This window comes from Zootoca vivipara, chromosome 13 (genome assembly GCF_965207765.1).
Source record: "Zootoca vivipara chromosome 13, rZooViv2.hap1.1, whole genome shotgun sequence".
NCBI lineage: Eukaryota > Metazoa > Chordata > Lepidosauria > Squamata > Lacertidae > Zootoca > Zootoca vivipara.
The window spans coordinates 50,750,296-50,777,029 of NC_142596.1; the positions used below are offsets into that span (position 1 = coordinate 50,750,296).

At 49.2% G+C, this 26,734-nt stretch overlaps 1 protein-coding gene and 1 pseudogene across 1 annotated transcript in view; one reads left to right on the forward strand and one right to left on the reverse strand.

The window, feature by feature from the left end:
• Nucleotides 1-1,781: 1,781 nt before the first annotated feature.
• LOC148683724 (U6 spliceosomal RNA) lies at nt 1,782-1,880 on the reverse strand (annotated as a pseudogene).
• A 519-nt stretch (nt 1,881-2,399) lies between these two features.
• LFNG (LFNG O-fucosylpeptide 3-beta-N-acetylglucosaminyltransferase) overlaps nt 2,400-26,734 on the forward strand; it is a 29,412-nt gene continuing 5,077 nt past the window's right edge. The window contains exons 1-5 of the mRNA XM_035131304.3: nt 2,400-3,037; nt 23,034-23,082; nt 24,169-24,268; nt 25,834-25,987; nt 26,218-26,303. Of these exons, the coding sequence (XP_034987195.1) occupies nt 2,609-3,037; nt 23,034-23,082; nt 24,169-24,268; nt 25,834-25,987; nt 26,218-26,303 (818 nt within the window). The 5' untranslated portion in view covers nt 2,400-2,608. The remainder of the gene's footprint in view (nt 3,038-23,033; nt 23,083-24,168; nt 24,269-25,833; nt 25,988-26,217; nt 26,304-26,734) is intronic.

The following is a 26,734-nucleotide window of genomic DNA, read 5'->3' on the forward strand; positions in this document are numbered from 1 at the left end:
GACATCTGTTTGCCAGGCTGGTAAATGCAAATGTTTGATTTACACTGTGTGTGCGGACTTCTTCTTTTTAACTTAAAACGGAACAAGTCCCAGCAGATGCAGACCTTGCAAAGGGCCCAGGAAGTTGGTTAAGTAACAGAGTCCTGGTCAGTTCAAGGGGGACTATCAGGGTCTACCTTTGGAGATATGATCAATATAAGATTGGTGCCTTATGCCAACTGCAAGCAGCCCCAGTCAGTAGAGTCAAGCCTGATAAGAACTATGGTCCAAAAACATCTGGGCAGCCACATGTTCCCTTATACAAAAGGGGCTGAGCACCTGCTCTCCATGCACAAGGCCTGAGGTTCAGCCACGGACATCTCCAGGCAGGGCTGCAAATGTCCCAAATGAAACTCTGGAGAATCAGTGTAAGCAACACTCAGGGATGGATTGAGACCTTTACAGGCCCCAAGCACGTAAAAGATTTTGGTGCACCCATATATATCTATTTCAAATAATAAACAATAAGCAACCATAAAATAAAATTTTATTTTTCGAAATGAAATGAAACCTACAGTAAGATGGAAAATAATGTTTGCTTTTATATACTTCCACTTTATATATTTGTTAATTTTCCTTCTACTTTCTCTAATTGCAACGTCTTTGATTAGATTCTCAAAACTTATGTAACACATCTGCTTCTATGCTTGGTAGAGATAAGGCCCCAGTCTGCCTTGTTGCATACTTGTTCTGTTGGGATTTTTAATAGACTTCAACTGAGAAAATGAACGCTCAGCTGAGCAACTTGTGACCATTAATGTTAAAAATCTGGCAATGGGAAATTTCTGTGGTGCCCCCCCCTTCCCTAGATGCCCTATGCATTTGCTTATTTTGCTTTATGGTTAATCCAGACTTTGCAACGCTTCGTTTGGTGAACCAATGGGTCTGACCGCATGCAGTTCTGGTCGCCTCACTTCAAAATGGATATTGTAGAGTTGGAAAAGAGCAATGAAAATGATCGGGGGGGGGGAGCGTGACGGCCTCTTGTGGGAGTGAGTTCCATAGTTTAACTCTGCGCTGTGTGACATCATACATTTTGTATCTTGCTTTTCCACCCAGCTGCTCAAGGTTGTGAACATTATCCTCTTCTCTCCCCACTTTTATATTTGCAGCAGTCCTGGAAGGTAGGCTTCTCTAGTTGATGCATGTACATAAGCAGCAGTTTTTCTCAATAGAGCAGGATTGGGGTGTGTGTGCAGGGGCCCTAATCCACAGTGTCTGACACCCAGGAAATCCTGTTGGCACCCTTGGAAAGACCTCCTTGGGTGACCTGATCACACCTTGTTTGCCTCTTATGCTGAATCCTCACTCCACTATGAAACTCACTGGGTAATTTACCCCAGTCGCGTCTCCCAGACTAACCGACCTCGCAGGGAATAAAATGAAGGCGGAGGAAAACCATGCAGCCATCCATGGTGACCATCATCCAGCCAAAATCTGGCCCTCTTGCCCCAGAGTATGGCCTACTACTCTTGCCAGAGGGATGTTTTCCACCCCTGAGATTTCCCCTGGCTTCCTTGCTGAGCTTCAGAACTTCCGGACAGCCTCACCTCCTGAGCAGGACTTCTTGGGCGAGGAAATCGAGGCGCCTCACCCTGAACGCGCAACCACATCATTTGCAACAGCTATCCAAAGGGGTAATAAAAATAAAAATAATAGTAATTGTAATACACTGCACATCTGGCAGGGTTTTCCCAGCCGCTTGGGGCGGCTTACAGTACATATAAAAGCAAAGTAAAACGTCAAACATTAAAACCTTCCTGATACAGGGCTGCCTTCAGACCAAGCTGATCTTCTCTGTGTCCTTCCAGTTTTACTGTATGTGCTGCCAAAGCGAGCACATTTTGCACATGCTCAGAGAACCACTCTCCACCGAGTCCAGCACAGAGAACGGGCTTTCAGCTTGCAGGGTGTGCGCGTGTGTCTGTTTTGTCCCTGTTTCAAAGGAGACAAAACAAAAAATATTCTAGTGGCTGTTTTGCGAATGGCAGGAGCGAGGAAGAATGTCTTTCCTTCCAACACTTTTTTTTTTACAAGCACTTTTTATCTCAAAGCGTGGGCTGGTCCCCTTCCGCACAAAATCCCACCCCGCGTCGCTTTGCCTTGTTGCAAGCGAGCTTTACGACAAGGGGAGACCCTCCCTCACTTTTATAGTCTCCGTCCCTCCCCCCCCCCCGCTTTTCCAAGCTAAGCCACGTGGGAGACCCGTCGCTACCTTACAGCCCGGGGGCCCCGCGTCCTGCAATGTTGCAACGTTCTGAGCCCGCCTCGTCTCTCAGTGGGCGCGGCCTAAGCGAGCCACTCAGAGCAAAGGGGCGGGGCCACAGAGAGAGGAGTTTTTAAATCGCGGCTGAGTCGCTGCAGCGAAGCGATCGGCGCTGAGCTTGGCGCGCCCGGAGGAAGGGGAGACCCGGGTCGGGGTGGCTGCTGCTGCTGCTGCTTCTGCTGGAGCAAGGCAGGGTTTTCCTGCCGCGGGGAAGTCTTTGCAGGGTTGTTGTGCCTCGCGCGCACCTGGGCAGCTCCCCCCACCCCATTTGCACTTAAAACTGCAAAACCTCCGAAATCCACGATGCTGAAAAGCTGCGGGAAGAAGCTTCTGCTGTCCCTGGTGGGCTCAATGCTGACCTGCTTCCTGGTGCTTGTGGTGGACCAGCAGAAGGGGCAGGTGCTGAGCCTGGGGGGCGGCGGCGCCGGCCTCCTCCTGCAGCCCTTCGAGGGCTCCCGCGGCGACGCGCCGGGCTTGCGAGCTGCATTGCCCGCGGGGCAGAGCCACCGCGATGTGCGGAGCTTCAGCGCGTACTTCTCCAAGCTGGCCCGGGGGAAGGCGGAGGCGGCCTCGGCGGTGGGAGGCGGCCCGGAGGAAGGGAAGGCGGCCAGGCCGCAGCTGGAGGACATTTCGCCCCAGGATGTCTTCATCGCCGTCAAGACCACCAAGAAGTTCCACAAGTCGAGGCTGGAGCTGTTGCTGGATACGTGGATCTCGCGCAACAAGGACATGGTAAGGGGATGGAGCCGCGGGTGTGTGTCTTCCCACCGCCCAGTTATGGGATGGATGCTGTGCATCTTTTAAATAAGATGACTGTCAACCCCCCCTCCCCGCAAAAAAACCCGATCCCCTGTTGCTGGAAGACTTGCGGTGGTGGTGGATGAATGCACTCTGTGCATGCTCAAGGGTACACTCGGCTTCGAGCATTGCTGGCGGTGCCAAAGCTGAGCTTTGGGACGGGAAATAGGTTTGTGGAAACTCGCTCTTATGGGGGTTCTGTGTTCCCGGGCAGCGTATTTTCCAGGCTGAGCCTAGAACCTGGAAGCAAGTTTGTAGTGGCAAGGAAGCTCCGGGAACCCGCTTCCACGCGCGCAGAGCCCCCCTCAGATGGCTAGCACCCACCCAGAAAGCGCGGTGTGCCTGCAGCGAGCGGGCTGCTGCTGCTGCGCGGTGCCAGCCCGTGCCAACGGCGTGCTAATGAGCAGGAAGGATGCAGGCTGGCGAGTAACTGCAAGCCCAGCGCCTTGATCTGTGCCGTCTCCGCCCTTGCCCCCCAGGGAGGGAAAGTGAGGCACGCTCCTCTGCCACAAGCCCACACAGCCAGCCTCCCTCCCTCCCTCCCTCTCTCTTTTGCTGCCCTCCTATAAATGGTTTCAGTCAAGGGAGGCTTATTTCGCTTGCTTGAGTGGCATACACACACGCACAGAGAGAGAGAGAGAGAGGTTTTCGTTTTGTGGTTTCCATTGTTTCCACGCGTTGCAGTAGGGCAATAGTGCTTGCTTACAAAGAGAGTTGTCTTTCTGAAACTTGACCTGCAATCCCTACTCTGAAATGAGCAGAACTGCTCTGTGGCTGACTCAATGGTGAGAGAAAGGCACTCTGCACATGCTCAAGCGGTCCCTTCCTCCCCGACTAACCCTTTTCAGAGTCTGCTGAAAATCAGGTGCCTCAGGCAAACCCCATGGCTGCCTAAAAACGAAGCTTCCTGACCCCAGAGCCAGACAGTTGGTCCATCGCTGCTTGGGGATGATTGGCAGCAGCGTCCCTCCAGGTTTCAGAAGAGAGATGTTCCCAGCCTTGGTTGCAGACACTGGGGATTGATGCCTGGGGACCTTCTGCATTCCAGTGTGGATGCTCTGTCAGTTGCATTTTCTCCTGCAAAAGGAGGCAATGGGGCAACATAATGTTATCAGTTGAGATTCTCTGATAAATTGAAAAGGGTGTTGGGTAGGGTGAGAGATGCCTTGTTCTCCCTCCAGAGGCTCGTTTGCTCTAGGGCAGTTGCTACAAAGTTGGTCAAGTTGCACACAAACACCCATGTTGGATACCTGTTAGGGCAGACAGGCATGTAAGGTTTGGAAGAGAAGAGGGCTGTTCTCCCAGCAAGAAAGCATTGCACCACACCACTGCAAGCAAATGTTCATGCAATCGCCCCACCTGAGCCTTATGCTCTTCCTGCCACTGTGGTTGTGAATGCTACCCTTAAACTGCTTCGCTAGGAATAAAGTTTTAGCAGCAGCAGCAGATCGAAGTGTCCCCTGTCCAAGTGCAGATCAGATGTGATAATGGCACTTTAGAGACAGTGTGTGTCTCTGCCAGGGCCAGTCCAAGATATTTTGGCCCCTGAGGTGGACCCCAGACTGGCTCCCCCTCTCTCCACCAGAGAAGAAGGGGTGAGGGAAGATCTACAGCGGAATCTGCTGTCCCTGTGGATCCTGCCACCTGAGGTGGTCACCTAACTTGTCTCAGGGGTGGGTCAGCCCTGGTTTCTGCTACATTTTTAAAACCACTTTCAGGCTTGATTGAGGGAATTCTAGGGGACTGTCTGTCGTTCTGTCAAAAGGCACAAGGCACTCTGAAAACAAGGCTTCTCAGCATGAAATGCCAATTCTAAGGGGAATGGTTAACAGTTTGAATCTGGTATCAGACCAGCTTACAAGGTGGAGAGTAGAGGAATTATTATTATTATTATTATTATTATTATTATTATTAGCTTGTGTAGCTGAGCATTCCTGTGACTGTTAGGTTACGAGGAGCTGGCCTTGTGCCCCTTAATGCAGGCTTTGCAACGTGGTGGTGCCGTCCAGATGTTTTGGACCACAGCACCACTCAGCCAAAACATCTGGAAAGGGCCAGGTTGGCAAAGCCTGTCATATACAGTATAGCATCAGTCTCTGCAAGGTATATTTGCAAAGGTTCCCCCTTGGTCTGACTGCCAGAGAGCTGCTTCATTATTTAAATCTGCTCCCTAACAAACAGCAGGCTTTAACGATTCCCTCTTCTCAGGCTCTGGTGCCTGTTTATTCCCTCCTCCCCAAATCTTTCTCTCCCTCTTTCTCTTCTCTGTGTTCTCTCTCTCAGGAAGATTGGAGACTGAGGAGCATGAAATGCAATTTGTGTCGCTGGACTGGGCTTTGTCAGATGTAAAGCAGAGACTTAAGACCAGGCTCATTTGCATAAAGAAAAAGGGAAGGGAGGGGGAAAAAGAATTCTCAGGCTTGTTTTAGAGCCAAGAGGGGGGATGTCTTCAAACACCAAGTGCCCCCCTTTCCCAAACTGTGTCTGGAATTCCAGGATGTCCCCAAAGCAATTGGAGATGAAGAATTGGAAAGTTTCGTGGCTTGAAAAAATAGCATTAAAGTGCTAGTGATTCTCAAAAATTATTATTTATACAACCATCTTAATTTTCAAAATGCGGGTTCTTTTTTTCATTCTGCCCCTGTACACCAGCACAGGATGGGTTTTGTTTTTACAGGTGGGGAAACTAAGGCAAGACAGAGAGAATGACTACCGTAAGCCCATTGCTGATGGTGAATTTTAGCACTGGTTTGATCCACTTTTGTCCTGTGTATCAAATTAGTGCCTGATGTTGCATCTATAGAGATGATAGCCTGGGAACCAGAAGTGTGCATGTAAACTACTTGGTAGCTTGTACATGTCTGCCACAACTCCAGAAAAATCTTACTGCTACCCTATTATTATTATTTTTAAAAAAAACCTGGTGCAAAAGAGACACAGAGGCAGTCACTTGCGCAGCACTTAGAAATCCCCCAGTTTTACAGTTTTCCCCAAACTCAGAGCAGTGCAAAAGCCAAAGGACAGCTGCTTTCTGCTCCAGGTATTATCATGGAGAAGGCAGCTATCATTGACCACAACCCACAGTATCTATGATCTCCCTCTGCTGTTGGAGGCTGGGAATCCCAGGTGAGCAGAAGCAGAGTGCTGTAGCTCCTTCTTTCTGGCTTCCCACAGGGTACTGAGAACAGGATGCTGGCCTTGATGGGCATCTGCTCTGATCTGGCAGGGCTCTCCTTGTGCCCTTCTGCAGGGAGTAGGAATTGGGTCTGTTTGCTTCAAACTGAGGAACGAGCAAAACATCCCTAGGGGTTCAAGCATCTCTAGTAATAACTCCATTAGTCTGTGGCAGCAGTGCCTTGCTACTGATGAGCCATCGGATGCAGCTGGGTACCCGGGTTTTTAGAGCATCCTTCTCTCTCTCTCATAGGCCAATTCTCATGGTCGCTTTGCGTCTTGGCCGCCCAGCAGAGACGCTCCAGCGTGGATCTCTAGCCGCTACGCATGTGTGGGAGCCCGGAGGTGGGCAATGCCCCCAACACCTACCGACAATCCTGGGAAAGGCTGGCCCCCTTTCCCCCTTCACGGATTCAGTCTTTCTTCTGGGTTTTTTTTTGTTCCGCCTTGTTTGTCCTCTCGGCCTTCCCAGAGCCTAGCGGCTCTGCTCTCACGCTGTCTCCCCAGGCAAGCTAACAAAGCCCCTTTTCTCCCGGGGGCTGAGAAAAGACTCTGCAGCCGCTTGTGTGGTGCTTTTCCGTGGGAACGGAGTGGAAGAGCTCGCGGGAGCTCAAAGCGGCCAGGTCAGGTTGCCTAGAGATGTTGTGGGGTGGGGTGGGGTGGGGGTGGCAGGGGGAAGTGGGGCAAAAATCCGCATTGCCTCTTCTTGGAGGGGTGGCTGAGTTACACCTCTCTCCTCCAGTGCTTGAGGTGTAGGCAAACTGAATTTCCCAAAGCCTCTCTTGGGTCAGAGCAGAGAGAGCTAGGAGCGGGAGGGGAATTGGAGCGATGTCCCAACCTCTCAGTGCAGATTTGCATTCTCAGGTTCAAACGCTGAGTGACCTTCAGAATCCTGAAAGTTTTGCATAATACGTTGGCCTCTGGGGAAGACTGTAAACTCGCTTTGCCCACCCTCCAGATTATTTTTTAGGCTACAGCTCCCATTAGCCCCAGGCAGCATGACCAAAATATCCAAAATATCTGGAGGGCACCAGGATGAGGAAAGTGCCGTAAGCCAAAGCTTTGTTCAAAGGAACTCTTTTGATGGATGGCGCTGGGTTGCGAAGGTCAGCAAATCTTGGCCTTGCTACAGTGCAGACTTATACTAGTTTAGGAGTGATTGGCACCATAGTTTTGTGCAGTGCGGGGAACCAGAGCTAGGGACCTCTAATAGAATGATCAGCTGGCTGCCTTGCGAAAATGCCCAGCATTCTTTGGGATAAACCCTTACAGTTAAAACTGGCCTGTAAGCTCCACTGATTTGTAGCGGAGATGGGAGCTGACTCTTTGCTCGGAGGTAGCCTAAGTTTGCAACAGTCTTTTCTCTCTGCGCCCCCAATATATGTTCTGTTTTTAAGTGGATCGGGGCTCCCACACTTCCGGATCAGTGCTGATGTGCCACAACAGTAGCAGGTGATGGTCCTTTGCGTATATATCTAAAACTCGAGTGTGTCACTTTGTGAACTGGATCAGACAAGCGGCCAGGCTCACGGGCTCTTCCTCCTCTTTCCTGGAAGAGGTTCAGAAAAGGGAAAGTAAAATGAATCAGGTTGGGGAGCAAACTCCGCTGTGGGGAAGGGTTACAACATTTTGGGCTTCCTGGATGCTGGGGGGAAATGCGCCGAATAAGGGAGGATGGTGGTGGAGGTGCATAGAATGAGGTGTGTCGTGGTGAAAGTGGAGCAGGAGAAGCTTTTCTCTGCATTGGAGGACAACCTGAATGCTGGGAGATTCAGCACAGACCAAAGGAAGTTCTTCACAGAACGCTATGGAATCTGCCAACACCACGCGTAGGGATGGTCGCCCACATGGATGGCTGTAAAAAAGAGGATTAGAGTAATTCATGAAGGATATAATCAGTGGCCATTGGCCATGATTGCATCCTGCCTCCACTGTCCGAGGCTGAATGCCAGTTGCTGGGAATCTCAGGTGGAGAGACATTGTTCTCATTGTGGGCTTCCAAGAGGCACCAAGCAGGGCTACATGGGCCTTTGGCTGGATCCAGCAGCCAAGCTCTTCCTACATCCTTTTCATAGAATCATAGAGTTGGAAGAGACCACAAGGGCCCATCCAGTCCAACCTTTTAACAGTTGATCTCTTGCTAATCATGATGTACCCTCCTTCTTAGGGGGGAAAATTGATAGAGTTGACTGTAGCCATGGGGCCTCTCTTCTCTAGACACCATTTCCTCTTCCTTGTCTTCTCTGTTCCACATTCGCACAGCTTCTCTGTGGCATGGAGGCTTTTACAGGCTTCAAGCAGAGTGGGGAATTCCCACAATCGCATCTTGCAAATGACATGTGGGTGAAATCCCTTTTCATGTTCCGTAATGATGAGGGATGTCTCCCCTGCACTCAAGACACGCTTCAGTTCATGTATGTTGCCATTGTACACACATTCTGCTTCAAAAGTCAACTCTGCCGCCATGAGCGCATATGAAGAGGCTCAATCAAGCCCAGCGTCTTGTTCTCACAGTGGCCAACCAGGTGCCTCAATGGGAAACCAGCAAGCCAGACCTGAGCACAAGAGCTACTCTCCCTTCCTGTGACTTCCAGCAACTGGGATTCAGAAGCATCACTGCCTCTCCCTGGAGGCAGAGCAGGGCAGTCCCAAGACATTTTGGTATCTGAGGCAAACCGCAGAATGGCAGCCCCTTTCCCTCCAGGGATGATGGGGTGAGTGAAGATCTACTTCAGAACATGGAGGGAATGGCTGGCAAAAGGCCCCCCTCTGCAAGGCAGGGAAGGGAAGATCTCCCAGGGTGGAGGAAGAAAGGGAACCTCTCTTTCTGTCCTAGTCTAGTAGCCATTGATAACCTTCTTGATAACCCTCTTGAGTTTGCTCAATCCTCTTCTAAAGTCATCCAATTTGCCTCCTGTGGGAGTGAGTTTCACAGTTCAACTAGGCGTGAAGAAAGAACCTCTCTCATCCTGGATCTTCCAACTTTCATCTTCAATGGATGCCCACGATTTGGAGTTCAAGAGAAGCTTTTCTCTGTCCACTTCCTCCATGCCATGTGTACATCTATAAACTCCCACCCATGTTGCTTCTTGCTTGCCGTTTCTTTGAACCAAGGAGTTCCAAGCGCTGCAACCTTTCTTCACAGGGAAATCTCTCCATGAAGATTGTGTCGATGAAACAGCTTTCCCCCTGGTCTGTCCCAGCTGCTGACTTACACTCTTCTTCAGCTACACTGGCACACTGCCCTACCATGGGGTGTTGGGTGGCATCCTGGCATTGCCCTTTCCGCATTGCCTCCTCTTTAGTGAAGCCAACCAGCCAGGTTGGACTTGGCAAGGCCATGGGGGGGGGGAGGGAATCGTGTCAACTTCACTGAAGTTCCTACACTGTCTTGTTTTCAAACTATTGCCATGTTTTCCAGTTCTAATGTGCCTACCTGCCCTTTCCTTGTGTTTGTGTGTAAAGGGAAATTAATGGCGCGTAGATCATGGGGAGCTATTTTGGAGTAGAGACCGAAAAGAAAGGAGAGCTTTAACAGGTGGAAAAAGCCGTTCGCAAATGTTTGAGGGAAAACTGCATGTTTGTTTTCCAAGTATGCACACCGGAAGCAGAAGGTGGGGGAAGTCTGTCTTAAGAGGTTTATCTAAAGCACAAGGTCTTTCTGCCCCCCCCCCCCAAATCAACCTGCCATTTATTAAACATCTCCCTAAAGGTTATCCTTCCTCTTTTAGCTGCATTCAGGCTGTTTGCAAAAGTGGTTGTGAGATGTTAAGATCTAAAACCGAACATCCTTCCTTCCTGTAGTTTTAATGCAGAGAGCAGGCAGCATGTTCAGCTCTTAGCTATGCTTCAGAACCCACAAACGAGCCGAGTGCAGTTGACTTACCCTATTCAAGCAGAAATGAGCAAAATGTATAATTTGGCAAATGAGTCCTCTCTCCATTTGACCTGGCATTCCTAAGAACCAGTTAATTCTCAAATCATGAGAGAAGGGTTTCCTAAATGAGCCTTTTGGGGATGCTGGTTCACAGGGTCTATTTTTAATTGCACATACATAGGTAGGCCAGGAGAATGACCTCGTGGTCTCCCCTGTTGGTTGACACCATCACTGAGCAGGCCTAGACAAGTGAACTTTGCGCCCTTGGTCCTGTTGTGAGAAGAAGAAGAAAAAAGTATTGCAATGAACTTTGTTTTAGGCTTGTAAGTGGTGACTAGCCTGATCGCCTGCATGGTGAGTAAGAATCTCCTCTGGGTGACTAGGCAGTGAGAGCTGTACAAGAGGTTCCTACTTTGGCCAAATACCAATAGCTATTTCCTTCAGATGCTCAGCACATTTGTATTTATTTGATGAAATTTGTATACTGCTTGGTTGTTATAAAACCACGATGGTTTACAAGAAATATGAAAATTATAGATAAAAACAGTTAAAACCAATTTAAAACACTTAAAGGTAATTTCAGTTAACAGTAGAAAAGACTGTTGTGCTGTCTCTTTTTACGTTCTTATGACCAGGAGATGGTGGAGGGCTTGGCAGTAAGCTTGTAATTTACGTTTAGCTTTATGCACTAGACAATAAATAAAAAAGGGGGAGTGGGCAGCTGGGAAAAAGACTTTGGCAAACCCACCCACCATTGTACCCCAATCTGTTTTGAATATATACAATTTTGGCTTTAGGTGTGACCCCACAGAACGTAACCCCCACGTCAATTGAGGGCATTCTGTACTTCCCACAGTGTCTTGCAACAACCATCCAAATATATAGCTAGAGGGCAGCTGTTTAGTTCCAGTAAATCAGCTCTGACTGTGTATGGTTCCCCTTTTACCACCACCCCCGCCGGGGTTTGCTGCCACATAAACTGCTTACGGAAATACCCTCCCAGACACCAAAGCTGCTAATAACTTGAGGGCTTGGTGATGTTTCTAGCAACTCTCAGCAAGCACAGCCAGTGGTCAACCACCACAGTTAGAATAACTTTGTTTCAGATGAGAACCCATAAAGAATTACTGTATGTGGAGGCAGTTGAATCTGACACAATACATGCACAGGGACGAGCGCTTAACACACTGTGTGATTGGATCCTGTCCCTTGTCTTGTGCACAAAGCAACTTTCTGACCCCACACATATCAGTTTCCTGCTCTGCCTCTCTAAACAAAGATTTTGCACTTCTAGTAATGGGATAGCAGGATCAGTTACCTACTGCAACCTCTGTAGAGTGAACCTTTGTTAAAGAGCAGGCTCTGCTTATGGCAAATACACACTCGTTGCACCCAAACTTCCAACAGCTGGAATACTTAACTCCCATTTCTGCAACAAACACCCCAGCCATAATTTACAACTTTACCATTGTGAGCTTATTTCCAACCTGGAGCCCTTGTGATGTTTTGGCCTACACCAGTGTTTCCCATCTGTTTTTGGACTACAACTCCCATCATCCCTAGTTAGCAAGACCAGTGACCAGGGATGATGGGAATTGTAGTCCAAAAGCAGCTGGAGACCCAGGTTTGGGAGACACTGGTCTACAGTGTGTCCATCAATGCTGGCTGGGGCTAATGGCAATCATAGTCCAGAACATCTGGAGGGTGCCAGGTTGGCGAAAGGCTGATCTATCTAGCTGGTAATGAGGATTCACATTTTCTCCCCTTGCTAGCTTCTCTTCTGCATCCCACTGTAAACCAACCCTGGCAGAAGCTCTTCAGGTGATCTATCCCCGAGGGGAAGAGTCCAGTCCGTGGTTTTGGGCTGCTGCTGTTTTTTTGGAAGTGGTTCTTAAGAATTGTGGCCAATTCAGTGTGGAAATACTCTGGAAGCCAGAGGAGAGGGGAGAGGATTGCAATGCCAGGGAGCAGTTGGGGGGAGGGAGGGAGATGAATACAGATGCAAGCTAATCCAAACTTAGCAAATTCCTGCTGAGTCGAAGGATTTGCCTTAACAGGATCACACAAGAAATCGTCTTAGTGTGCAGAGCCGAAGAAGAGAGAGACCTCAGCACCGAGGAAAGCGGGTGGTCTGGGTTTTCTGCCACTTGCAGGCAGCGCCAGCGGCAGATATGGGGCTGCCCCGGGTCCAGTGGTGTGGAAACAAAGCTGGCACAGCCCTGGGATAACCAGCCCTCCTGGCATAATAAGACTTGATCGCTGGAATGGGGTACTGTTCAATCTTTAAGCAGCATTTTTTTTGGACTAGCTTCTCCCTGGCTGCAGTGCCTTGCTTCATCTTCTTTAACCAAGATTCAGGCCTGCAGGGGATCCTGGCTGCCACCCCCAAAGCATGTTTGCGCTACTTAGTCCTAAAATGATCACTTTAGCTGTAGCTCAGCAGAAAAACCACCTGCTTTGCACGATTCAATAGCCAGCCTCTCCAGTTAGGGCTGGGGAAGACTCCCCACCTGTAATCCTGGAGAGCTGCTGCCGGTCAATGTGGGCAATGCTGAGCTATAGATGCAACCAGCTGTCTGATCCAGCAAAAGGCAGCCTTATTGGTTCCTATCAAGAAGGGCCCATAGCTTAGGGTGTAGAGCACCTGATTTGCATGCAGGAAATCCCTGGCATCTCCTATCGGGTTGGGAATGTCCCCTGCCTGAAACCCTGGCTGTCAGTCAGTGTGGTCACAACTGAGATTGGTGGGCCCTTGGTTCGTCCTTTGGTGGCAAGAGCAGCCTTTAGAAGCCATGAGAGCTTGAGATTTTGCTTTTGTGTGCATTGAAGTAATTCAGTCCCACATCCTATGCTCATCTAGACACGTGATGGAATACAAGTGCACACACACACACACACACACACACACACACAAATGTGTGTGCACACCCGGCCATCATGACTGACCTGCTCCATGTTCTCTTTTGCAGAACGGTTAAATAATTGCCTCTTGCCCTCTCCTGACTTCCTCTCTCCGCAAGCCATGCATTTGCCTCCGGGACAGCGCATTCCTAAGCAGCTGCGGCTCCCAAATTTTCATAGCGCCTTGGCTGGAGTCCCTGCCCTGGGGGTTAATAGCTGGCTAGGGTGCGTGCCATGCGCTCCACACATGCCCCACAAAGCCCGGTGCGCTTCTGTGTACAGATGAAACAGGGCTGTGTTTACTGTTTACACTCCAAACACAGGTGTGGGCCCTGCCCGACCGGATCCAGTGACCCGGTGCTCCCAGCCAGTTCTGGCCACTTTGCTGCCACAGAGTGGGAAGCTAGCTTGGGAAGGACTTTTCAGTGGGAGCCCAGGTCCTGTCTCCCTACGGTCCTAGGCCTGGGGGGCGGAGTGGGGGGTGCTGAGTGCCAGCGATTCCAGCTAAATTTAGGAGTGGGAGATTCCTGGGGCTGTGCCCCCACCCTCATTCCATGATAATGGAGACTTTGCATAGATTGCACCTCCCTTTTGCACAGCTCCAAGCCTGGCCTGCTTAAAGGTGTGGGGGTGGGGAGAGATAGGAGATCTGGGCAGGCCAAGCGAAGGGCTGCTTTGCACAGTGCAGAGTTAACCCTATGGAGTCCTGCTTGGACAACTTTAAGAAGGGGGAACCTTTTCCAACCTGTGGTGGAACTGCCCACCAGTATTCAAATTCTGGACTACAGTTTGTCAGGAAATGAGCAAAATGCTCAAGAATCCCAGTCCAACTTCATAGAACTGTAGCGTTGGGAGGCACCCCAAAGGCCATCTAGTCCAACCCCCTGCAATGCAGAAATCTCAACTAGAGCACCCATGGCAAATGGATTTGTTTAGTAAGTCTATGGGATGATCAGCCGAAAGCTTTGAGCCCTCAGGAACTGTTGAGATGGATGCTGGCAGTTGCCAGAACTTCAGTTACCCCCAAATGGAAAACCTTCCTGGATTTGTGACTTTTGCTTTGTTGTGAAAATATGTGGAGTTTAGCATTAGCTGGAAAACAACAACTCATAAATGACATGTTGCCAAAAGTTCGGAGGACCTGGAAAAAATATTATGGGATTTAATTTTTGTAGCTGTTCTGTTTCTATTGTATTAATTGGTTGGTTTTCTTTTGTTTCAAAGTGGAGGGGTTAGACACATCCATGGGAGAGAAGGCTACCAGTGGCTACTGGTCACATTCCCACTGGCCAATCTATAGTTCAATGTTGCCTACACAGACTGGCAGCAGCTCTCCAGGGTTTCAGGAGGTCCCTACCTGGGTATTGAACCCGGGACCTTTTGCATGTGCAGAGCAGGTGCTGGACTGCTAAGCTGCAAGTTTGTTCACCTTGGTTGGCTTGCCACAGTCTCCCCTTCCAGGCTGGCTTCCCGGCCCAGTTCTCCCATTGCCTTCATGCTTTGCCAGCACCCTATCCATGGGGGTCGGGGGGGGGGTTTGATCTGTGCAGAGTGTCAGCGCTGCTAATCGGCTGCCCCAGGCAATGTGGCATTTCCATTCAAGGCTCCATAATAGCTCTTGAAACCAAAGTCCTGGAGAGGCATCTGTGGAGTGCGGGAGAGATGTGGGGGCATCTAATTGCACAAGGCCCTTCATTGTCCTGCATTGGGAGGGGGGGTTATTAAACATAATAGCACTTAAAATTGCAGAGGGTCTTCCAGCTTCTCAAGAGCAGAGGAGCAGAAAGAGAGGCAGGCAAGGATCAGGGCCACCTGTGTCTCTCTAGCAATGCCTTGCCAACCCCATGGCTCAAGATCAAATCCTGAGCCCTTCCCCTCTCCAAGGGCCTGTCAGGGGTTGCAAAAGGGTTTTGCATTTTGCAAAGAGAAACACGCTGCTCCAAAACGGATGTCTGCGTCAGCCTGTTTTGTACACAAGGGCTGGGTTCGAGTTCTGTCTTTTCAGTAAACAATAAGCCAAACAGAAGCTTTGTTCCTCCAGCTGCTGATGTCTTCCTCTCCCTCCCCCCCCCCTTTTCTTGGCACCAGGGACTTTACCAGCTGTCCGGGAGAGAGACTGCAAAAGGGACTAGAACTATCCAGCCCAACAGGTCCGCCCATCCAGTGGGAATTTCAAAAGTGCAGGCATTCATGTAGAAATATCTGCTTGGAGCCATTTGGGGCTTAAATCTGCAGCCACTCGTGATTAGTGCTAAAGGTGTTAGCAGGGGTGGGGATAATCTTTGGGAAGAATAATTATGGGAGAAGTCCAGACTTTTCTTTTATGCAGGACTGCACAAATCAGAAGATCCTATCTTGCTTCATCATTTTTTTATTTTTAAAGTGGTTATTGTGGAACCAATTTCACTGGTGGAAAAGCTGCTTTCAGGCATGTGTGGGTAATTGTGGGGTACACAACTGAGGGAGTTAGTGGGGGTGCCTTGGTCTGAGGTTGCGGGAGGTCAAAGACCCATTACAATTTCTGCAGCAGGGTCTAGGGCTGGTATTTTCCCAACCATGAGGTCTAGAAACTTTTGTCTGTTAAAAACCAAAGCAGATTCTCCGAGTGCCAAGTCCTTTGCCAGACCCTCTTCAAATTTGTGTCAAGCGTCACATCAGGGAAATGGTTCTTCTCGGACCTCGAGCACAGAAACCACAGGTGTACAGAGTAAAGACAGCAGGCAATTTTGAGCCCCTGGCACTGATAATCTAGTTGGGAAGCGCGTTCTGCTCCTCCAGAAATCAAAATGGGGTGTGCGAGAGAGACTGTGCGTAATGCAGTTCTGCAGAAAGGCAGGCCATGGGGTTAATTTCATCACACCAAATTGCTTCAGTTCCTTAAACTGAGATTGCTGCCTCTGCAGAAGTGGGCGATGAGGGGGAAGATTTCTGCAATCGCAAGCTTGTCACATGGCTTGATAAATCTTGCGCGTGTGTTCTGCCTTCCTGTAGATACTTTCGTTGGCTGCTGTGAAATGTGACCGCAAATGGCAAGAAGAGGAAAATTCCGCCCCCTACCCACTCGCTGCTCCCTGCTAGGAGGGGTGGGGGTGCCCTTTGCCAATCCGCTTGGGGGACCTTTTCTCTACTTGCAGCTTCTTGGCCTTTGCCTCTGCCAGGAAAGGGAAATGAATCACAAACCAAAAGAGAAATGGGACCAGTACGAGGGCAGGAGGAGAGGGAGAGGAACAGGCTCTCATTGCTCAGCTGGGTCTACGTAAGTGATTCTCCTGCCTACCTAGTGGCAGAGCTGGTAGAGCTGTGGTCCTGCAGCTGCTGTCTGCCAGACACAACTGAGGCAGTCCCAAGTATACCTGAAGGAGCATCTCCACCCCCATCATTCAGCTCAGACACTGAGGTCCAGCTCCAAGGGCCTTCTGGCAGTTCCCTCACTGCGAGAAGTGAGGTTACAGGGAACGAGGCAGAGGGCCTTCTCGGTAGTGGCGCCCCCCTTGTGGAACACCCTCCCACCAGATGTCAAGGAAATAAACAACTCTCTGACTTTTAGAAGACATCTGAAGTCAGCCCTGTTTAGGGAAGTTTTTAATGTTTGATGTCTTGTCAAGTTTTTAATACTCTGTTGGGAGCCACCCAGAGTGGCTGGGGAAAAACCCAGCCAGATGGGCGGGGTATAAATAACAAATTATTATTATAAGTAAAGGACCGGTTGATCATCCAACCAACCTTGTCCCGGGGTTAACAAAGGACACTTCTGCACGGCAGTTGATTGAGGGCAGCTGAGGGCAGCATCTATAAGTTGTCTGCCCCCACCCCATGCCATTCTCTTCTCCCTGCCCACTTTTAATATGGATTTACTATTTGTTGGGGGGTGGGGGTGGGGGTGTTAACTTACTGGTTTTTCTGCAGAAATGACAGATCTGGATTAAATGAGGAAATAAAAGGCACTTTGATGCGGGTGACATTTGCAAGAAAATGTGCATCCATGAGAAGCCCTCGGGTCCAGGGTAAACTGGCAAATGGATGTTCCCTCTTGATGCTTCTGGTCCTGTTCATGCAGATCCATGCACCCATTGCAGGCGCATCAGCGCACTAGGAAGACTATAGCCTGCCGTTTCAGCAGGCAAGCCTTTTTACAAGTGTGGTGTGGTAGAACACCATATGGGAGACGGGGCAAAGTGTTGTCTTTGCCTCTTTCTGGCCCTGCTCTGAGCTCTCTTCCAATTCTTTTGCCTGGCTTGATTGTGTCCTTGAACTAGTGCCCCTTGTTTGCCTGGGTGACGAGAGTGAGAGAGACTGTAGAAACCTTTGTGACTTTTGCATGGCTGCTGCATGAAAATATTCATTCAGTAGCACCTTAAAGACCAACTAAGTTTTTATTTTGGTATGAGCTTTCGTGTGCATGCACACTTCTTCAGATACAGTACTGTATCTGAAGAAGTGTGCATGCACATGAAAGCTTATACCAAAATAAAAACTTAGTTGGTCTTTAAAGGTGCTACTGAAGGAATATTTTTTATTTTGCTTCGACTCAGACCAACACGGCTACCTACCTGCTGCATGAAAGTTAGACATGCATCCATTGCTCTGCCAGTTTTGCTTCAGGTCTTGGCCACAACCGGCACACAGCCCCCCCAAGAGTTGCCCCACAAGCAAACACCAGCCCTTGGGCTGAAGGAAGGTTCCCCCTTCCTGGGCCGCTCCCTCCTGTTGCAGAGAAGATCCAGGCAGAGGAGAACTTTGTGCATGGACAGCAGCGGAGGTGGAGCTCTTTGGCATGGGGACATGGGGGCTCAAAGCATGTGAGAGAGGCCCATTGCTTTACCCGGCCAGGGATTGACCACCGTGTTTTATTTTATATATTTTATAAAAATGCTTGGTGGTGGAAAAAGCTCAAAGCAGAGGTTGGAGCAAAGGAACAAAAAGCTTGACGGTTTCTGCTGCTTTAAGAGAGCGAAGGGTCTGTGGAGCCTGGCATCTCCCTTCAGGTCTGCTGCCCCCCTGGAGTCAGGCTGGCTCTAAAGCAGTATTGTCCAGGGCTTTCTTCTTGTGGGTGTCTGCTATTGTTCCTCCGGGCTCTTTTCTTTTTTTGCATCCTGTGTTTCTTTAAATTGGAGCCTTCAGAAACAATGAAGTTTCCTGCGTGTCCCCAGGCCAGGGTCCTCAGACAATGCCGCCCACTGAGTAAGCACCAGAGAGGAAAGAGAAACCCTTTTTCTTAAGCTTTAAAAGCTCGCTTGGGGTGGGGAGGGGAGAGCAGCAGCCACAGCCGCCAAGAGGTGCTTGGATTCATGGATGGGAGTTGGATAGAAATATACATTGCTTGTTGTTTAGTCGTTTAGTCGTGTCCGACTCTTCGTGACCCCATGGGCCATAGCACGCCAGGCACTCCTGTCTTCCACTGCCTCCCGCAGTTTGGTCAAACTCAGAAATATACAGTAAAGGTAAAGGGGCCCCTGACCATCAGGTCCAGTCGTGTCCGACTCTGGGGTTGCGGCGCTCATCTCGCTCTATAGGCCGAGGGAGCCAGCGTTTGTCCGCAGACAGCTTCCGGGTCATGTGGCCAGCATGACAAAGCTGCTTCTGGCGAACCAGAGCAGCACACGGAAACGCTGTTTACCTTCCCGCTGTAGTGGTCCCTATTTATCTACTTGCACTTGAGGTGCTTTCGAACTGCTAGGTGGGCAGGAGCTGGGACCGAGCAATGGGAGCTTACCCCGTTGCAGGGATTCGAACTGCCGACCTTCTAATCAGCAAGCCCTAGGCTCAGTGGTTTAACCCACAGCGCCACTTGGGTCCATTAAAGAAACTTAAATTTAACTTTTTATTTGGTGGGGAGGCTGTAGCTCAGTGGTGGAGCATTTGCTCTGCAAGCAGGAGGTCCCAGCTTCAATTCCTGGGGACTGTCCCCTGCCTGACACCCTGGACAACTGCTGCCGGCCACTGCTGGCAATACTGAGCTGGCTGGACCAAGAACCCAGGCAGTATCCTGTGTCCTTTTAAGTGCATGCTTCAAAATGCATGTGCATCATCCAGGTATATTTGTTCAAGTGCTTGGATTCGCTGCAGCCAACCCCCCCGCTGGATTTGTTGCTTCATAAAGTATAACCGGCTCTCGTAAGCATGCCAGGGCCGGCTGCCTCTTGCATTTCAGTCCAATTGCAGAATGTTGTCATCTCCCCATCTTCGGGACAACAAAGGAGGCCAGGTTAGTTTTACCTGCGGCCTTTAGGATCACCTGCCTGTGTGTAATGGCTCAGCTGTAAGAAACACAAGTAAACGATGTGTAAAAGAGTGGGTGACATTGAGAGAGACACAGAGAGAGCAATTGTTCAGATTTTAATTGAATTTCCTGGCTGGGTTCCTACTGAGCAGCAGGAAGGGGCTGGATCGGAGAGGGTGGGAGGCAGGGAGCCTGCAGAGACAAGATTGTTCTCGGAGGTGACACTGAGGGCTGTGGACAGGCTGTACCCTTCCTGTCCAGGCAGTGGGGGAGCCAAGCAGGGAGGCTGCTGCAACTCTCCAGCGCTGGCTTCCAAAGCCTTGCAGGGTCTCTTCCTGTTGCAAGAACTCAACACAGGGTCCTCTGCTTCCCAGGACGGTGGCTGCATTGCCTCACTGGACTCTCCCAGGGTGCAAGTTCAGTGCTGCTTGTGGCATGTTCAGGATGAACTGTTCTGAAGCAGTCCAGTAAAAAAAAAGAGAGGCAAAAAATAATAATCTCCTCCTGGTCTTTTTATAGCAGCACGAGGATTAGCTAAGGGGCTATTTTGGGAGCAGGCTAACGAAGAAACAGTCGCTGGAGACGGCACATGCCTGATCTAACCATGTAAACATTTCCCTGTTTTTTTCAATGAAGTTCCCAGTAAAGGCTCACAAGCTGATGCCGATCTCTGATCTCCTCTTCCCTGCTGCTGTTTCTGCTTTCCCCATCCATGTTCCACATTTGGGGTGTGTATTTAACCCCCCCCAATGTTGAAAGAATGTGCAGGACGGGTGGTGGGGTGATGGTGCCTCTGCCGCCTAGCCCTGCTTTGCCACTAACCCACACATTCAGTGGACATCAGGTGCCACGTCATACCCTTCCCACATGCTTCTGTGGTGGTTGTTTTTTTGGGGGGGGGAAGCCAGGCTTCAAAGTGTCTTCTCCCCCTCCCCCTGGTACCGATGGGGAAAGCAGAGTCTGCATTGCCCCCCAGCAAAATCGGCTCCTGAGTTATTACTAGCTCTTGTAGCCAATAAGGACTAGAACCTTAGTTTTTTTTAAAAAAAAGGAAAAGAAAAGAGGAAAAGAAGAAGAATTAGAGTGAGACAGGAGGGCAAATTCTGTACCGACAATTACCAAATTCCACTCCTGTGGGACACACGAATTGATACATGCCACTCCTGCAGACAAGCTACTGGTTTCCAAGTAGGATGAAAAGGCACCATCCTATCTTCCTAAAATGTGGATCTGTTCCTTGGAAGTCTCTTTTACCTTCACCAACAAGTCCTGCCACACCCCAAATCCGTTTGAGTGTGCACTCATCAGGACTAGAATGTTGCTTTTAAAAGACAATAGAACTGACAGTTGCAATGGTCAGGGTGCTGAATTCTGTCTGGCTCAGGCCCATTTGCACCCCCCCCCTTGTCTCCATGTCTGGGGTGGGGGTGGGGAGTGTATGTTCTCCCCACCCTCCTGATGAAACCAAGTTGCTTGAACGCTGCCTCTCCTTCCCCCCCTCCCTCAGCCCAACCCTGTTAACCAGCCCAGCTGTATGCTAATGGAGAGCAAACACCATTTCAGCCTCCAGCTTGCATTAAGTTGGCTGCAAGAATCTATTGTTAACCAGCCCACTGCTTTCCTACCCCCTGCCAGCTACATTCTTCAAATGGGGGGGGGGAGAGAGAGAGAGACCACAAAGCAAGCTGGAGTGAATGATGTTTGGGCCCAGGCTGACAGCTCAGATTGTCCTCCCCATCTCCTTTTGTGTGCCTCCCTCTGTTTGCTTTTAACTAATTTTTTGTGTGTGGGGGTGCATCTGGCTGCTGTTTCTTCCTTCCCTCCCTCCCTCCCTTTTCTGCCCTTTGTTTTGTGTTGCTCTGAATTATTTGAGATTCCCCCTCTCTTCCCCGCCCCTCCCAGCAGGCTGCACACACAGACAGGCAACAGATGCCAGGAATTACCTGTGTCAATAAGGAAGTGCAGCCAGGCAGGTGGCGGGGCTCAGAAGGCGGGGCAGGGCCTGCTCCCTCCCTTGGCTCAGGTTCACCTGGCAGTTGGAGGAGGTGAATCAGTTGCAGGCAAGGGGGGGGGCTGTTTTGTAGTTCTTGTTCTCCATCATGCTCAGGGGACGGGTGTGGCAAATTCTCGCAGTATGGAGAGGGGCATCAGGGCAGGACTTTGGGGGTGGGGGCCGGGGTAGAATGAGCAGCCTGCCAGCCTCATAAATGCAGCACATTTTGAGGGGTGAAGGAATGTACATTCCCATCCAGGCTGCATTTACAGAGCAGTTTACAGTCATACCTCGGTTTAAGTACGCCTCGGTTTGAGTATTTTCAGTTTAAGTACTCCGCGGACCTGTCTGGAATGGATTAATCCACTTTCCATTACTTTCAATGGGAAAGTTCACTTCAGGTTAAGTTCGCTTCAGGTTAAGTACAGACTTCCGGAACCAATTGTGTTTGTAAACCGAGGTACCACTGTATATATGAAGATATATATATTTAAAGCTCCTAAGATTTCCGCATGTGTCTTTCTTTCTTTCTTTCTCTCTTTCTCTCTCTCTCTCTCTCTCTCTCTCACCTCTCGACTGTAAATTCGCGCACCGTGTCTGAGCTTTCGCGTGGCGTATATTTTGAGGGGGGAGGAATGAAGGAATTCCTATGCCCCACAAATAACCCAGAGATGAATTTTAAATAAAAGCACACATTCTACTCATGTAAAAACACGCTGATTCCTGGAGTGTCCGCAGGCCGGATTGAGAAGGCGATTGGGCTGCATCCGGCCCCCAGGCCTTAGGTTGCCTACCCCCGGCTTGGACTCTGCTATTGCGACAGGTGCTCTTAGTATGCAGATGTATTAATTGAGAATGTTTCTGGGATAGCTCAGTTAGTGGAGCATGAGATTCTTCATCTCAAGGTTGTGGGTTCAAGCCCCACCCTGGGCAAAAGATTCCTGCATTGCAGGGGGTGGACTAGATTGGCCCTTGTGCTCCCTTCCAACTCTACAATTCTGTGGATACCAGTTGCTCAAAGCTGCAGAAGGCAAGAACGCTCTTGTGCAGGCATCTGGTCGGCCTCTGTGAGAACAGGATGCTGGACTAGATGGGCCATTGGCCTGACTCAGAGGTTGTTCCTATGTCCTAATGTGCTCAGACTGGAAGGGCGCAAGAGGTGGTGGTTGGAGGAGCTATGCTGAACAGGTTATGTGTGAGACACACAAGACTGAAGGGCACTTCATGAACATGGTTGGAGGCTGGGGGTGGGTGGGGTGTTTGCATTCTCCTCTGTTACATTTAAGATCACTTACCCCCATTTAGCCTCCTGACAGTACATGGTTTCTCTCCCCCCACCCCAAGCCAACAGCAGGAATGAGAGAATTCCAAAAAGTTGATTGCCATTGTCTTGAAACCTCAGGGCAACCAACGCCCTACACAAAAGGGGGAAGTGAGCTCAGGCAAATATTTCTCTTGCCTGAACTGCATTTTTATAGCCGGGGAGATGTTAGAAAATCTGGGTGCATTCATCACATCCAAATCCACTGGACAGAGTAATCTTTTTATTTCTAGTTATACAATCCAACCTCGCTGCAAACTTGCATGTTGGTGTTTTGCAGATTAGATTAGGTGGCACCAATTTCCAGCAAGGTGGGACATAGTTGTTTGCACAATGTTAGCTAGAAAGGTTTGGGGGCATTCAAAAGTTCAGATAAAACTTTATTATTATTATTATTATTATTATTATTATTATTATTAAAAATAATCTTCCTTTCTCTTTTAGACATTTATCTTCACGGATGGTGAGGACGAAGAACTGAAGAAGAGGACAGGTGAGCTGTCTGAATGCATTTTGGCAGATGGGGAAGGGAGCTTCTTAAATATCGCTTCATCTGGAGGCTGTTCATGGGAGGGTGAAGGAAGAGGAATAAAGATAACCTCCTGCTCATTAACCCTCTGGAGTTGCTGGGGGGGAGAGAGGGGGGGGACTCAGCTATTTATTAAGCCGCCCTTCCCCTGCCCTTGGGAGACTGGATCAGATCAGTCTATTCTTATGCTAATGCCTCTATTCATGATTCTGCTCAAGACATCCCAGAGAGTAACAGGTGGCAGCTGATGGGAAAATGCTGGTTGAATAGGCAGATGAGAGCCTCTCCTTAGCATTCCCCCAGCCCAACATGTTTGCATGTAAGGCTTTCTCCCCCTCTCTGAGTTAACACTCAATGGAGTGAAACAGCTAGCAGCCTTTAGATGCAGCCAGTAATCCCTTCTTCCCTGACATTTGTTTATCTGAAGAATTTTTTATCCTGCTCTTCAGCCAGAAAAAAGGCTCCCAGAGCAATGTAAAAATTACTAAAAGGGAAGAAAGGGGGGGAGAGAGAAAGGCAGGCTTCCAGTCAAAAATAAAATAAAAGCATGGCGCAAAAAGAAAGTGGATGGGAGGGAGGAGGAGACAAACAAACTCAAGTTCCGAGTTGCAGGTTCTTCTAGCGACCTGCTGGGGTGGGAAGTATGAGGGGGAGAAGGTTTTAAAAGCTGCTTGTTTTCTCACATGGAGGCCCATGTTTGCATCATAGAATTGTAGAATTGGAAGGGACCCTGAGGGTCATCTAGTCCAAACCCCTGCAGTGCAGGAATATGAAATGAGCCCAGCATCTGGTACCTGAAAAAGCAGCAAGATGCTTGGCATGCAGGAAAGGTTCAATCCCCAGTACACCTGGTTAAAAAGGATCCAGTAACAGGGCAGAGCTGGCAATGAACCAGCAGTTAGATTCAGCAGAAAACAACTTTGTATGTTAGTAGGGTTGTGGCTGTGCTCTTGTGATGCATTTTGTTGACATATTTATATTTCCAAGCAAGGCACAAACTTGTCAGGCGAGCCATGTCCTTCCATTCATTCTCCCTCCTCTCTCCTTCAGGGAATGTCATCAACACCAATTGCTCCGCTGCCCACAGCCGCCAAGCCCTGTCCTGCAAGATGGCCGTGGAATACGACAAGTTCATCGAATCTGGGAGAAAGTAAGTGCAGGGAGTGGGCCGTGGGGGAAAGGCAACTCCTTTAAGCCAGTGTAAGGAGGGGCAATGTAGAGGGTGTGCTCTGCAGGCTGATGAGGCATCTCCAACTAGTCCTATAGCTCAGGTGCAGAGCAGCAGGTCCTGGGTTCAAACTCCGACATTTCCAGGTGAGAATGGGAATTGTCCTCTGGGACCAATGGGCTGACTCTGTATATGGCAGCTTCCTACATCTTGCCTTGAATCATAGAATTTTAAAGTTGGAAGGGACCACGAGGGTCATCTTAGTCCAACCCTCTGCAATGCTGGACTTTTTTTTGCACGGTGTGGGACTTCAACCCATAACTCTGAGAAGAGCCTCATGCTCTACTAATGGAGCTATTCCTCATCTTGTTGCCCTCCATAAGCTCCAAGCCAACCAGCATGGCCCAATGGTCAGGGATAATGGGAGTTGTAGGCTTCCATTTGGAGGACACTAGATTTTGGGAAGACTGGACAGTCCTGAGCCAGATGGACCAGTGGTCTGACTCTGAATACAGCAGTTTCCTAAGGGGTTAATTCTTTCTGAAATTGCCCAACTGAATGTAATGTGTAAGCTTTTTAGGGTAGGTGGATCACAGCCTCGGTTGTAGCAAAATTTTATTGCATCATTGATAGGTCCCTTTCCCAGTTAGTTCTCCTAAGCGATGTTCATAATTAAAACCACCAGTTAAAAGCATTTTAAAAATGCAACCTTAGATAAGGGCTGCCATTGTTAACCAGCTGAGGAAAGGGTCTTTTTAAGGCAGTGGTCGGCAAGGTTTACCTCGCCTGGGCCGTTTCACTCCCGCAGAGATTGCTCCGTGGGTTGGATCACGTCTGCGCAGATGCGATTTCTGGTGTCTGCGTCTGCACAGATGCAATTTCTGGCGCCTGCACGATTTCCGGCGCTGAGGCTTAGCGCAGTGCATGGGGACTTGCCAAGCGGGTGGCTCGGTTTGGGGGCGGCTCGTGGGCCGTAGGTTGCTGACCCGTTTTAAGGAATTGATTGGCCCACACCTGGGAAAATCCAGCTAAGCCAGAATGCTTTCACAGCTGAGCAGTGAGAGACTTTTGCCCCATGAAGCTGCCTCTTGATAGGCAGAACAACCAGTTCCTGTTTAGATAAAAACTGTTTGTATATATAAATACCTATAAATAGTTAGAGCTTCATAGGTACCAACCCAGGAAAATACAGCAATTGGAATTGATCGTGAATTCGTTAAGACTCCTGGTGTAAACATGCAAAAGGAAATAATTCGTTTTGGTTCTTAAGGCTGGTGTTTAAGCGTGTGATAAAGGAGTGTCCCCAAATTTTCTTACAGATCTGAAATAAAATGTCTGTATTTCTGTTCTTTTGTCTTTTATGATTAGTTCTTGGAATGTATTTAATCGCAGCAATAAAAATAAATAAAGCTAAGACCCTCCTGTTTTGCACTAAAGTTTGAAAATGCCTTTGGCTAGGAATCCTGGTCAACTCATGACAAACCGAAGTTGAATTTATTTGGCCCCCTCCTAACCCGTTCACCTCTTGTTGTCGTTTGCTGCATTAGGTGGTTTTGCCACATGGACGATGACAATTATGTCAATGTTCGAGCGCTGATCAAACTGCTCTCCAGTTATCCCCACACGCAAGACATCTACATCGGAAAACCAAGCCTGGATAGGCCCATCCAGGCCACAGAGAGGATTAGCGAGAACAAGATGGTAAGCGAACAGGGGAGCTGGAAAAGAAATAAAAGGCTGTTCCACTTAGACCACATTCACATACCCCAGACATTTAAAGTACTATGATACCACTATTTTACAGTTGATTCTTCATCTGTCCAATCCAAGAGGACACCCAACACATTTCACTTTCTCTAGACCAGTATTTTCTTCAATCTTCCTGATTGGTTTTGACTCTTGACTCTTGACTCTTTTCTTTCCCCCCACAGCATCCGGTCCACTTCTGGTTTGCCACGGGCGGTGCTGGTTTCTGCATCAGCCGTGGGCTGGCGCTAAAGATGAGCCCTTGGGCGAGGTGAGTGATGCACATTGGGAGGGTGCTGTGTTTGCTATCCTGAGCTCTCGGATCACTACTATTTATGCCTTAGCTCAGGCATGTCCAAAGTCCGTTCTGGGGGGCCTAAAGTTTAATCCCCTGTGGCAGTTTATTTCCTGGGGTAATCGAATCTTCATCAAATCTGGCCCTCTTTGAAAAAAGTTTGGACACCCCTGCCTTAGCTGGTCATGAACATGAGTGCTCATTCCCACCTTGCAAATGTAAAACACATTGGTGGGTCAGCAGATATTTGAGGGGGTGGACACCACCTAAGAAAGAGGTCAGTCCACCCCATTCCTTTTAATTGCAGTTGTTATAATTATTTTTGTTATTATTCAACGCCCATAAAGCACCTAATATTTTCTTAAGTGCTGTATGTGTAATGAATCTTGTACAGTCGTGCCTCGGAA